This window comes from the organism of the source record quoted next, unplaced genomic scaffold (assembly GCF_019419815.1).
Source record: "Pyrus x bretschneideri cultivar Hongxiangsu unplaced genomic scaffold, Pyrus_bretschneideri_v1 Contig29, whole genome shotgun sequence".
In the NCBI taxonomy this organism is placed as follows: Eukaryota; Viridiplantae; Streptophyta; class Magnoliopsida; order Rosales; family Rosaceae; genus Pyrus; species Pyrus x bretschneideri.
Genome location: NW_025999601.1, coordinates 324,885 through 338,306, shown reverse-complemented (window position 1 = coordinate 338,306; position 13,422 = coordinate 324,885). Strand labels below are relative to the sequence as shown.

Sequence of the window (13,422 nt, the reverse complement as noted above, 5' to 3'; positions counted from 1 at the left end):
GTATATATGATCAAATTAATCCGGAGTGTTTTATGCTCCCAATTAACACTAATTTGTGTCTCTACTTTATAGCAATTTGAATAATTAATGTGTCCATCACGGGCACCGTTGCAAGTTGGCTGATCGAATTAGTCCGTGCAAGCTTCTCTGCTTCAAGAATTCAACTTACATGTGCATCTTATTCATTCTGTACAGAGAGTAAATATTATACTGTGATGATGACAATCTTTCATGTACCCCTCTCTCTGTCTGTCTGTCTCTCTCTCTCTCTCTCAAGTTTGTGTGTGTGTGTTTTCGCAAGGACTGAAACCTACACTTGAATGCCCCTCTCGGGGAAGCATCAGCATGACAACCTGCATTACTGTTACGTCACACTATTCTCTTTTAACCACACATCTCTCTCTCTCTCTCTCTTCCATCTTTTTGTCCCTCCTCCTCCTCCTCCTTCTCCTCCCTCTACCCACTGTTTCTTTCTCTTCTGTCTATCTATTTATACCTCCTCCTCCTTTCATCCCTTCATTCTCCACAACACACTGATTAAAAACCCTACTTTAGTTTCTCTATTTACACCCACCACAAACCAAGTCCACAATTTAAGAAAAACCAATTATGTCCCCTGCAGCAAACTCATCATCATCGAGATGGTGCCCTACCCCAGAGCAACTGATGCTCCTTGAAGAGATGTACAGAGCTGGAATTAGAACCCCAAATGCCTCTCAAATCCAACACATCACTGCCCAGCTCTCTTTCTATGGCAAGATTGAGGGCAAAAATGTATTTTACTGGTTCCAAAACCACAAGGCAAGGGACAGACAGAAACTTAGGAGAAAGCTTTGTAAGCAACTGCAGCAGCAGCAACTACTCTATCACCATCATAATAACCACGATTACCCTAACTACCACTGTCATCAGCAGCTGAATCAGCAGAGCTTTCTTGACTACCTTGAGTCCCCTCCTCCTGCATCTTCTGCTCTTCATCATCCGCAACTTTCTACTTGTCATCATCACGATAACTACTCATCAACTGGGTTTCTTCCTCCTCAGGTTATAACTCTATTAATTTCTCACTTGATCGATTATATAATTTCCTTTTTCCCTTTAGGCACAATGATGAGACACTAGTAGTGGAAAGACAGAACATTCTCTCTTTATTTTTTCTTTTTTCTTGTTTAAAATTATTACTTTATGCATGCATATTGCATAGGTTTAGTATTGTTTTAGCTTAATTACTGTTTAAAGTTAGAACTAAGTCTACAACTCATCACCCTTTTAAATTTATTAATTTATGAGTAATGCTACATTTATCATTTATTTGTACTATCTCCTTAATAAACGTAAGACTCACCAATGCATATGGATCTCACTTCTATTAAAAAGATGATACAAATAACTGATAAGAATAATATTTTTGTTAATTTAAATCTCGAAAATTCTGAGGTATGTTATGCATCAAAATTTCTAACATTAACCAAACTCAAATTAAGGGACAAACCCCCCTAATAAAAAAAAAAAAATCCCTTAAGCCCGGTATACTCAATATATAATACAAAGAACATGAAGGAGAATTACTGGAAAGGGAAAACTGTTGTTTTTCTAAAATCAACTTGTAGTTGTTTTTTAGGTCTTCTAAAATTTATATATGTACAATGTTCTGTTTGTTAATTTAGTGCTTGTGGTAATTGCGTTTATTAACTAACTCAAAGGAATAATTATCAATTGTCAAGGTGATACAGAAATGCACTCCCCCATGTGGAGATGCACATATTATCTCATTTGCAAATAACGTATCTTGATTGAACAAAATTAATAATTGGAATCATTCAATTTATATGTCTTTTTTGAAAATCATCCCTACAAAAAATCATTCGAATTGAAGATCCTTTATTCATCCAAACGAATCAATAAATTGACGGTTGGGTCATGAAGATTTTACTTGGTATTCTTACCCCGTCGATTTGTTTTATACATTTGGATGACTAAATGATATTTGATTGAAGTGATTTATGGTACGGGTGATATTCAAATAAAGATTAAGAAATTAAACGTTAACGATTGTGAAATTTGTATGATCAAGGTACTTTAATCGCAAGTGAGGAATGAGCTCATCTCCCCAAAGAAACAATGCAAGTATATCTTATCCATACAATATTCACTAAAGAGCGAAACAAATTCGGATACACAAGGATATATATGGTGCACAAAAGGTGATGTCATTAGAAACTTGTTGCTGGAACTTTCAACTTGGGTCGAATGAAAAAGAGTATATATCATACGTCAAGCTTTTTATTAACTAAAAACATCAGAATACATAATTATTCTTGCAATAATACTTGCATTCTCTCTTGCACGTATTTTGACCGTACAAATTTTATACTCGAGAACTAGTTAGTTTCTTAAACTTCATTTGAAGATCACCTCTACAAAAATCATTTTAATCATAGATCATTTAGTTATTCATATGTATAGAACAAATCAACCGTGTAGGTACCAAGTAACATATTCATGATGAGCCGTTTATTTATTTGATGCATTTGAATGATTAAATGATCTCTAATTTGAATGATTTTTTTGTAGGAGTGATCTTCAATGAAAATTAAAAAAAATTAAATAGTTTCGATTCTCAAATAGGAGGATATGTGCATTCTCACATAGAGGATGCAAGTATTATCCTTATTATTGTCCTTAATTTCTGTCATTTTGCTAGTGATTTTCCTCTTCTTTTTGAATGCTTTTTTTTTTTTTGTTGGGATAATTGAACTATGTTTTTGTTTCTGCACAGGTGGGAGTTGAAGATGCCTTGATAAACTACACCTGGAAGATGACGATCCCAGAGAAGGTGGAGATGGAGAAGTCCGTGATGAGTATGCACGGCCGTGATTGGATGATGAATGTAGGCCCACCATCCCCATGTTGCACTAGTTCAAGAAGTACTGCTACTACTTCTAGACCACCCCTCAAGACCCTTCAACTCTTCCCTACCACTGCAACTAATCTCAAAGAAGAATCCACGCCCTCCTACAATGCTCCCTCTTCCTCTACCCCCACAGAAAATTACTAAAAACCCTACTACTACTATCTCCTACTACTGCATCTCTCTCTCTCTCTCTCTCTCTCTCTCTCTCTCTCTCTCTCTCTCTCACTTGTTGGGTGTCTACGTTTCTGCTATGTGTTTTCTGGGTTCTTCTTCTGTGATGTGAAAGATCTCAATTGTCCAATGAGTAGTAATCGGGTTCTGGGTCCTATAGTATTTTAACCTCTCAACTCAAACAACCTACTACTATTTATTTGCACGACAGTACAATATTGCATGCAGCGTTGTATTTCTTTGTTTTCAAGTTCAGTTTGTCCGTTGTGTAGCTTAAAGCTGACATATTGCACACCCAGACTTGAACTGATCACTACATGTATATCTAGTCATGTAGAAGTCAGCTTTTTATCAGTGTTACTTGGTCTTGGACCTTTCGAACAAGTCAATGCAACACATTCTGTCTGTTATATGCTTGAATTTCGCCAGGATTTTTTTCATTTTCTAACCTTTTTTTTTCTTGTTTCTAATCTGGGGATAGGCAAAATATTGTATAAGAGGAAATAATATTTCTTTGGTTAATTAAACCAAACTGCGGATTAGCTGAGGACTTTTAGCCAATTTTTTACTTAAAAGGAATTTTAACCATTTTATAATATATGGTCCAATATCCTAGTGGATAGGGTGTTGAATTTCTACGAGTGCATCTTGGGTAAAACTCATTCCTCTCCTCAATTATTGTACTAGTTTTGAACCCTCCCTTTCTTTTAATAATTTTTTTTTAAAGGGAATTTTTAACCATTCGAGGGGATTCAAACATATTCTAAAGGTATTTTACCACTATTCAAGGGAGTCTCGAGTGACTATATCTTTAAATTTTAAAAAGAAAATGGCTAAAAATTGAATGAGCTAAAAAAGTGGCTAGTTGCTAATTAATACTAGTGATATTTCTCTTCACTTGTAAGTGAGAGGTCTTAGGTACAATTCTCACCAAAGGTGAATTTGAACCACATTATTGCTAGCCCATTGTGAGACTTAGCAACTTAACCCATTCCCCCACTCCTTTAGTGTGAATAATATCATTTGTTCAAAAAAAAAAAAAAAAAAAAAGAAGCCAAGTTCTCCTATGTCCCTTGTAATGATCTCATCAAATTATAATGTCATAACTCATAAGTCAAACAATTTTTCACACTTTCTTCTTTAACTCAAACTCAACATTTGAATTTTTTTTTTTTTGTCAAACAAGATAACTTCCATTAAAAACTAGTACACGGCCCAAAAAGAGTCAGGTAAACAACAACAGATAAAGTAAAAGGCCCAAAAAGAGTCATGTAAACAACAATAGACAACAAAAAAACCCTAATCTCAAACAGCATAATTAAACCAGACTACTGCCACCGTCACGTCTTTGGAGGAAGCCAAACTTTGAACCGAGAAAGTAGACATCAGATCTAAGTTCCTTCACAAACCCTTGCAAATATATACAAAGAAAGTATCTAATAGTCAAAAGTGAGACTAAGGGGGTACATAAAATACCCTTACTATGGTGGAGGCCACAAAACAATTTGGCTTCGATAAGGACCCGATATGCGGGTTGGGGAGGGGAAGTGAGGTAGGGAAGTGGATCTAACATCCAATTTTTGATCTGAGCCTACCGATTGGAGCACATGATGAGGTGGGAATGAAATATCACGGCTAAGGAAAAGTAAGTGGCAGGAAACAGTAAAAGTAGGCAAAAAACACTAGATAAGAAGCATGAAGTCCAAATTTGAGACAAACTTAGGGGATAATTGATACCAAACTCAAAGAAAAATGACATATCTTAGGGGAGGACTGAAATAGAAAAGGAAGGAAGAAAATTGGAAAGGGGAAAGGAAGATGAGGTGGATGCTCTGAGGGGAAGGGGCAAAGGAGATGAGAGGGGAGGAAAAGAGGGAAAGGGCAAAGGATAAGAGAAGGAAAGAGGAGATAAAGGAGGAAGTAGTGGGTTATCACCTATCATGAGCAATAGCAAGGGGTGGCGGTTGAAACTTTGAAACTAGGGTTGGGTTTATTTTGGATCTAGGTTTTGAAGCTCATAAAGAGAAATATAGAGGCTTTTTTTCTTCAGCTCTTTGCCACAACCTTCTTGTCGTATAATCCCAACATTTGTTATTTGGAGAATTTCAAATATAGGTAAATCATGGGAAACTTAGATTTTGGTTGGGACTTCCTCATAAGTGTTTTTCTTAGATGCCAATAGAAAAAGGTTGTACATTTTAAATAAAAAAACCAAGTGCCTTCCAGAAAAGCAACCGACACTACTTGTAGAAACATCTAGTTGGTGCTACTCCAATACGTTTAGAATCCTTTTAAGTTTTCAGTCAAACATTGTCTGATATGTTTTTAATTGGCCAAAAAGATTGTAGCTCTTTTATAGAAGCATTCTCAAAAAGACTTTTGCTACTTGCTACTATATGATCATATCTTGGGCTACCTGTTATAGACATGTTACGTATTGGCTTCATATTATTCATATAGGAAATGAACCCAATTAATAAAAGTACATATTGGCTTTCAAATTAAGTAATATTTTTTTGTGGATAACCATAAAATTAAAATTATTTACAACGAATATGTAGTGTATATATTTGGTATTTGCCACACATATTTCTCTTGAATATGTACCATTTATTTAGCTATAGGGTTAAAATTTCAGATGTGCTCTTAACCCACTACTAACCATACCAATACTTACATAGGACAGTAAATTCACTCAATAAATCATATTTAATTTTGTCAATTTTCTTCAACATAGTGCTCACCATAGTGTGTGCGTATATATAGATGTATGTACGTAGTTGAATCAATGAAATTTTTTTTTCCAATCATAAGCTAGGTCAAGCGTTGGATTAGCTCCATCGTAAAATAAAAATTCTAATGATGGTAAGTGATCTTAGATAAATATATATTCGATGTCACATGAAAAGTATTGTCACCAGAGTAATGTGAATCCCACACCAATCGTTGGAAGTTAGGTTACGATAATGTTCCAATATTGGTGTTTCAGACAAGAAAACAACATACTATAATGCAGTTCAAACTTCAAACAAGGGCGCCTTTACTGGAATGGACCAAACAACTCTACAAAATTGACATGTCTAATGCCCTGAACGACAAAATAGACGGTGCAAAAAGACATTTATGATTTATGTGATGCATGGAATGGCTCCAAACTATCACTATAGAAGAAGTGACTATTGGGTCCGCTCAACTAGAGGCAAATGGAAGGATTCACCCCTATTAATAAGCTATGTTTGCGGTCAAATATTTTAGTGGATAGGTTGTTGGATTTCTATCTATGCATGCGGGGTTTCGAACTCCTTCACAAATTGTTGTAATAGTTTCGAACTCTTCCTCTCTCTTTAATAGTAATAAAAAATAAAAAAATAAAAAGCTATTATATGCGAAAATATTGTTTGACCCTATTAATTCTATTAACCAGCTCTTCAATATGAGATCAATTTGTAGCTGTAAATTTCATTAAGTAGTAGGGGAACCAACCGCCCCTAATATTTTTTATTTATTATTTTTTACATTTGACCCTATTGTGAAGCGTATTGCACTTATTGTGTATGTAGATAATATGGTGATAAAAGAAAATGATCTGCAAGAATGTGTAGCCTTGCAAAGATACATATCTACCGAATTTGAGATGGAAGACCTTGGATTCTTGTAATATTTTTTAGGGATTGAGGTATCGAGAAGCGGTTCTAGAATTTTCTCGTCTCATAGGAAGTATATTATTGATTTTTTGCATAAAACTAACATGTCAACTTGTCTGCCAATAGCTACACCACTAGAGGAAGAATTGAAGTTTAGTGCTGATCATAATCAAGTACCAATTGACAAAGGAGGATGTCACATATCAGTAGGTCGTATAATGTACTTGACACGCATAAGCCCTGACCTTGCCTATGCCTTGAGTGTGCCCATTAAACATGTAAATTAATTATATGGGTAATATAATGGATATTTATCCTTGATTGATGGGCATGGGTTGCTCCAAACCCATTTATTAGCTGTTAAAAGATAGCTAACATTAGTTGAGCAAACTAAGATTTGGGAGATAACTCCCCAACGAATATGATTACAGAGGACTGAAAATTGAAACAAAAATTCTAAGGTACTCAAAGCGAGGACCAAAACGAAATTTTTGTCCACTATTGTATTTATGTGAGTATATATTTTCCTTTCCTTCTGAATGTACAATGGTTGATGAGAAGAAGAGGAGTATGTAAATGAAAGAAAAAGAAAAAGAGAAGTATTTGTACAGAAAGGACTGCATCTGCACTGTGGAAAGCTCTTCTAGAAGTTCTCCTTGTGGAAGACGAACCGAGTTGCTGAGTTTAGACTAAATTCTAGGCAGAGCTCCCTGAGTGTTTTGGTAAGTGTTGGACTTCCACAATAGAAGACACCTGCAACAAACAAGAGACCCGAAACCGTAAGTCTTACTTTTAGAATGTTCAAAACTTTGTAGTAGCTTGAAGACTTCATAACTGTTATGGATAAAAACATAGGAGAGCTTCATCAGAATTAGGCTCACCTATTCGGGAGGATTCATGTGCAGTAGCCAAGTCGGAAAACACCTTTCTCCAATTAGGCCTTGCAAAATGAGTTCTTATCTGTCACAGTTACATTACAGAATTAGTACTAAAACTCCACTATCAATGCTTTGTGTGTGACAATTTTTCGAAGTTTAATACCTGGCTTTCTGATACGACGTCAACTCCATTCTTAGCATGTTGCAGTTTCTGCACCATGGCAATAAGAGCAGACCTCGCATCTCCTTCTTCATACACGCTGGTCAAGTAGTTGTGCATTTCTATCATATGCTGCAACATTTGGTTCATGTTAAAGAAAACAATGAAAAAAAAAGTGATGCAGCTAGGGTTCGTTTTATCTGACTTTTAATTTGAATAAACTCACATAGTGATCGCATTCTGCAATGTCATCCATGACACCTTTAAACCATTCAAAGGAAGCTTGCTCCCTTGTCACCCAATAAAAGTATGCTCTTTTTGGACCCTTTTTATATGCCTCCCTTTGCATGTTGTTTGATTTGGTTTCCGCGGATGTTTCTTGATGCTCATTTGTCGAATCCTGCATAAGGTAACTACTTTGAATTGTTAGTTATCGTTCACTTAAGATTCCCGATAAAACTTGTTTTTTTTTTTTTTTCTCTACTTTGACTCACAGGATTATAAGCCAAGTTGAGATTTATTCGGTTTATGATATCCTTTATGATGCTGACGAAGGGAGTTGCTCCAATTCCCAGACCTATGAGCAATAAGATGTCAAACTTTATGTAATTTTGAGCCGGTGCACCATATGGTCCCTTTATGACGATCTTCGGATATCTGCCATAAAAATAAAAAATGAATAGCAGTTACTGATTTTCGCTTTCAGTTTGACTCATAATGAGCAACATTTTGTTCAAGCTAAGATTCTGCGCACCCTTCTATTTCATGACCGTAGTTTGAATGTGCTTTTGTTTCTATTCTAACGAGATTTCCCTTTCTAGTTTGTGTACTTTGAAGCTGGCTGCACGCCTGCATATATTTGAAGAAGTATGCAGCAGAGATTAAAGAATTCAACATTTGTTTAAAAGAAATGGTCAGTTTTCCAAATTTCTTCGTGATTGATTAAGTAGCCTAAGCGAAAAATTAATGAGTAGGCTCAGATCTAGAACTGTTAGATAGTAGGATGTTGATATATAGATTATAACACAAGTATTATTATTTAGGCTCATTAATAATACTAATACAAGTACATTACCTTTTCGAATCTTTCTCTAAGCTCCGTAGTCCAGTCTCCCAAGCTTCGTATGTGGACGCTCAAGTAGTCATCTCCTGGGGCAGAAGTGATGGTGAAGGGATGCCTGTAGTGAACGAAGTGTTTAATTTGTGTAGAGATATTATGATTTCGGATCATGATAGCAACTATGTAATTTTTGTTACCATTCAAAACCTGATATATCAGGGCACTTAAGAAAGAGGTACATTCCACTTTTATACTTGAATCCATGAGGTTTGCTCATGTACAGAGCCAGAACATTTCCCGTATATATTACCGCCTGAAATATCCAACAAGCGTGATGAATCAAATCAAGTTTCTGAGATATTTCAGTGAATGGTAAAAGTTTCGAGCACTGACCTTAATGACATGGACAGGGAGATTAATTTCTTTTATGATTATAATAGAACGCTCAATTGCATACAACATTACTGGAACAAGGATATACATCCATGTCTGCAAGAAACAAACGATGCAAATTGTTTCAGCAGGATGAATTTGAATCTTGGATTCGCAATAAAACTTTGCGAACTTGTTGTCCATGTGCAATCCAGTAGTTTAGTGACTATAGCGATTTAGAGAATATGAAACTCTTTAAGTAGCATACATACCGTCTTCTTGTGCCAGTCGCTCGTGAAAATTAGGAAGTAACCATGCATGACAAAGAGCATATACACCAACACAAGCAAATGATGTGCATACCAGAAAGAATTGAACCCTGACAATTTGTTGAGTGGCCACGGTAAGTTGACATTTTTTCTCATTACATTTAATGCCAGTGTGAACGAAAACATCATCAGAACCGTCATGAGAATCCCGGTTATTCCTGGAATACTATTAACCAAGTCCATGTAAGTTGGCTGCTTATAATTGAAATATGTCCCAGCAACATCCATGAACTCATCTTCCCGGGATGTTATCAATCTTGGGAAATCACAAGTTATGTGTAAACCTGCATGTAGAGAAGTCGAAATTACAATTCCCAGTGCAATCAACTTATGGAATTTGATATTTTCATCAAAAGGGATTAGGTTGCTGAGAAATGATGACCGAATTGCGGTAAGAGTTCCCCTACAAACTGGAATGAGAATGAGAGCCATATTGAACTTGAGAGTCTCAGCAGAGCCCTTTGCAATGCAGAGGCATGTACCCATGAGTTTGTATAATCCATGCTTCTGGTATTGGCGGTATTTCCAAGTAAAGAGGCCTATGTTGATAGCTAACCACAATGTCACAATCCATATTTTCTTCCAGTTTTCTTGCACAAGTTCTGCAGTTGTAGATAGGAATTTGCTAATGGGAGTTCTGTAACTTCTGGGAATCATGGATTTCGTGAGGGATTGGGTTCTCTTTCCGATTTTTTGGTTATCTTCGGACACTGCCATTCCCCTCAGTAGGGTTTCCAACTGCCACATCTGTATTAAAACTAGGATGTAAGAAGTCGCTGAAAGTGAGAAACTAACTCTAATTAATGCTATCAAGAATGTACATATATCTTCACCTCTATATATCCCAGGTGGTCAGGGTCAATCTCTTCCATGATCAAAGCTGCGTATGATTTTGCTTGCATTTTAAGATTTGCCAGCTTGTTCGCGGAGGCACTCAAAACTATAACCTTTTCCATAAGAAATTTTAGAAATCCGATTCACAAACATATGGAAAAAAAAAAAAAAAAAGGGAGAACGAACATGTCCATCCTCACCTCTGCTACCTCATCCTCGGAGAGCTTCCCATCACCATTCTTGTCACATCTAACACATCATCAAATTCATTCATCTAGTTTGTGTTTAATAATGTTAAATTAAACATCGAGAGTTTTTCCTTACATGTCGAAGAATATCTGAAGTCTTGCTTCCATGTCTTCATTAGTTATGTCTTCCCAAAACAACCTTAATTCTTCAAGAGTTATCCCACCTTTCTCGCATATTATCCTTCTCCTAGCCAATGCATCAAACAATTCGCCTGCAAATTCCTTCGATTCTCCTCCCATCCCTATGAAACGAAAGCTTCTAAAATCTCACATACATTGTGTTCCACGTTCCATTTCAAAATGCTTACAACTTACAAAAGGGTAATAAAGCAAACGAGTACTTACCAATGCAGGCTCCAAATTTGTCCCTAGAGAGCCTACCAGCGACCGCGTATTGATTAAACCGCTTCTCAACCTGCTTCCATGCATCCACTTCTTTTCCTGTGGCTGTCCTATCGAGAAAACGCAAGCTCTTAATCCCTTGTTTCCCTCCTGGTTCCGCCCTACATCCCACGCTGCCATGATTGTTTCCCTGAACCCCATTTCTCTTCCTTACACTGCTGTTGTTCCGCTTCAATGTTGCATCGTTGGAACTCTTGGTCACATTGCCTTCTGTGTCATTGTTACTTAAGGGAATATCCACCATGGGGTCAATATCAATAGTTTCAAGCTTCCATTGGTTGGGATCTTTCTGGTCATCATTCTTTGACATGTTCATTGCCACCAAGAAATTTTTTTACCTCTGAAATTTACATGTCATGGTGAAGGGAAAGATGGATGTGGAAAATAGAGAAAGAAGGGCGGAGTTAGGGTTGTGGAGACAAGACAAAGCTGAAAGGGTCAAATGTGTGTGGAAGGAGGGAAGAGCAATGGAAGGCTCAGTTAGTTTGGTGGTTCTTTGTCTAATAATAGGAGAACAATATCACTAGCTACTTGTATTTCATTATTTTTGTTTTTAGCTATGCATACAGGGGTGGTTTTGGTACATTACCGTACCAAAACCTCTCTACCAATTACCATACCAAATATTTGATACGGCAAAATCTATTATCATTACCGTACCAAACTTTCGGTATACTAAATATCAATATACCAAATAGTTTGGTTGTTATGGTATGCCAATGGTAATTGTCACTTTGTTTTACGCCACTTAGTTTGCCCAAAATCTAATATTTTTTAATTAATATAGAGGTGTTAAAAATATAGAAAAAATTTATAAACGCTTGTAATGACAAGCTTTACCACTTTTGTGAGGAGCTTAACTTTGAAATTCGCCATTATAATCATATAAATCATAGATCAAAATTTAATCGTTGATTGTTGTTTACATTTACGTTTCATTTTTTTCATCAAATTTTGTTTTTTTTCAGATTTTCTTTTTTGAAAACATGATCTATTAGAGGATGTACGAAGATGAATGATTTGGATCGTTGATATTATGTTCAAAGTTTTATGGTTAATAAAAATATTGCTTGATGTTTATAAAGTTTCTACAAACTATATGACATCGACTCATATTTCAGTTAACCGTAAATATCGAAACATGATATCAAAGATCTAAACCATTCATCTTCTTACATCCTTCAAATGATCATGTTTTCAAAAAAGAAAATTTTAAAAATGAAATTCAATAAGAAGAATAAAGCGTAAATGACAATCGACGGTTAAATATAAATTTAAGGTTTATGGATTATAGCGTTGGATTTTGAAGCTGACATTTTCATGAAAGTTGTAAAACTTGTCACTATGAGTGAATGTATACTTTTTTTTACATTTTTTACACTTCTACAATAATTATTATTAATTTTATTAATTTTTCCCTCAAATATTTATATGAATAAATACATAATATAATATTAATAATATTGGTAGGTATGGTATACCACCGGTACTGGTTTTGGATACCAGTACCGTATCAAAATAGTATGGTATGGTACAAATACCGTACCATTACCGATTGGTACAAATTTTTGGTAATAATTTGGTATGGTATGATTGGTAAGGCGGTTGGTACGGTAATTTGGTAAAAATTTCCACCCCAGTATAGTTATTTATTTTGGTATTTTAGATATTAAGTTGTTTTTTAACAATTTTGTTTTCTCTTTTTATTTTTACGCTAAATTCATTTATCCTACAAGTATGGAGAGCGGAGGTTTGAGCCCGGGACACCGTAGGTTGAAGAAGAAAGCCTTATTTACAGGGTAATTCACCACTTACAAATAAAGCGTTCTTGTTAATGTTCAATAGATATAATGATAATGTTGCTACTAATATTACGATTTTAATGATAATATTCTTGTTCACTTGCAAAAGCCAAGCCAAAAACTTTCAATGGGATGGGATGTACGTGTTCCGCATATAACGTATGCAATCCTAAACATAACCTTATACGTGTTATTTAAGGCAGTTTTATTGACAATGACGGAGTTAGAAAACTCTAACCTTTTACATTATTGTGCATTATAAAGATACCTTTGTTAAGATAAAGAGCAAATTTTTATTTATACATAAAAAGTTCACCATAAAAAATACAAGTATATGGCAATTTCAAAGAACATTGTCTTTCTGCAAGTAGCTCTTTATCATAATGATGGAAATGTGTTTAATCCTTGTATGACGGCGTGAGTTTGAACTCCATCGGTGACTAATCTAACGTCTAATCTAATAAAATCTATCATTTGACAAAAAAGAACATTGTCTTCCACCCCCAGAAAAATATTTTGCTTTTCAAAAACAAATTTGAGAAATTTCATTCTTATAGTACTAAGAAGCACGAAATCATGAATCCGCACTTCTTGTGCAACTTCTCTCT

The 13,422-nt window shown here is 35.4% G+C and overlaps 2 protein-coding genes across 2 annotated transcripts; one reads left to right on the top strand and one right to left on the bottom strand.

The window, feature by feature from the left end:
• Positions 1-274: 274 nt before the first annotated feature.
• LOC103945662 (WUSCHEL-related homeobox 3) lies at positions 275-3,497 on the top strand. Its single transcript, XM_009356255.3, has 2 exons — positions 275-1,044; positions 2,780-3,497. Exons 1-2 carry the CDS (start codon positions 610-612, stop codon positions 3,056-3,058), a joined length of 714 nt encoding a protein of 237 aa, XP_009354530.1. The 5' UTR covers positions 275-609; the 3' UTR covers positions 3,059-3,497.
• Positions 3,498-7,068: 3,571 nt separating this feature from the next.
• On the bottom strand, positions 7,069-11,331 carry LOC103945663 (putative respiratory burst oxidase homolog protein H). The gene is made up of 14 exons (XM_009356257.3): positions 10,956-11,331; positions 10,687-10,852; positions 10,563-10,611; positions 10,362-10,475; positions 9,472-10,275; positions 9,221-9,316; positions 9,025-9,140; positions 8,843-8,945; positions 8,522-8,616; positions 8,262-8,424; positions 7,994-8,167; positions 7,771-7,899; positions 7,611-7,689; positions 7,069-7,482 (listed from the first exon to the last, which is right to left on the bottom strand). Exons 1-14 carry the CDS (start codon positions 11,326-11,328, stop codon positions 7,373-7,375), a joined length of 2,571 nt encoding a protein of 856 aa, XP_009354532.1. The 5' UTR covers positions 11,329-11,331; the 3' UTR covers positions 7,069-7,372.
• Between the last annotated feature and the right edge of the window lie 2,091 nt (positions 11,332-13,422).

Bases quoted from the DNA above. Each gene is read 5' to 3' on its own strand.
- LOC103945662 (XM_009356255.3), top strand. From the start codon at position 610: ATGTCCCCTGCAGCAAACTCATCATCATCGAGATGGTGCCCTACCCCA. The intron at 1,045-2,779 runs GTTATAACTCTA...GTTTCTGCACAG, and splicing joins CTGGGTTTCTTCCTCCTCAG to GTGGGAGTTGAAGATGCCTT.
- LOC103945663 (XM_009356257.3), bottom strand. From the start codon at position 11,328: ATGAACATGTCAAAGAATGATGACCAGAAAGATCCCAACCAATGGAAG. The intron at 10,276-10,361 runs GTGAAGATATAT...GTTTTAATACAG, and splicing joins ACCACCTGGGATATATAGAG to ATGTGGCAGTTGGAAACCCT. The intron at 8,168-8,261 runs GTGAGTCAAAGT...TACCTTATGCAG, and splicing joins TCAACTTGGCTTATAATCCT to GATTCGACAAATGAGCATCA.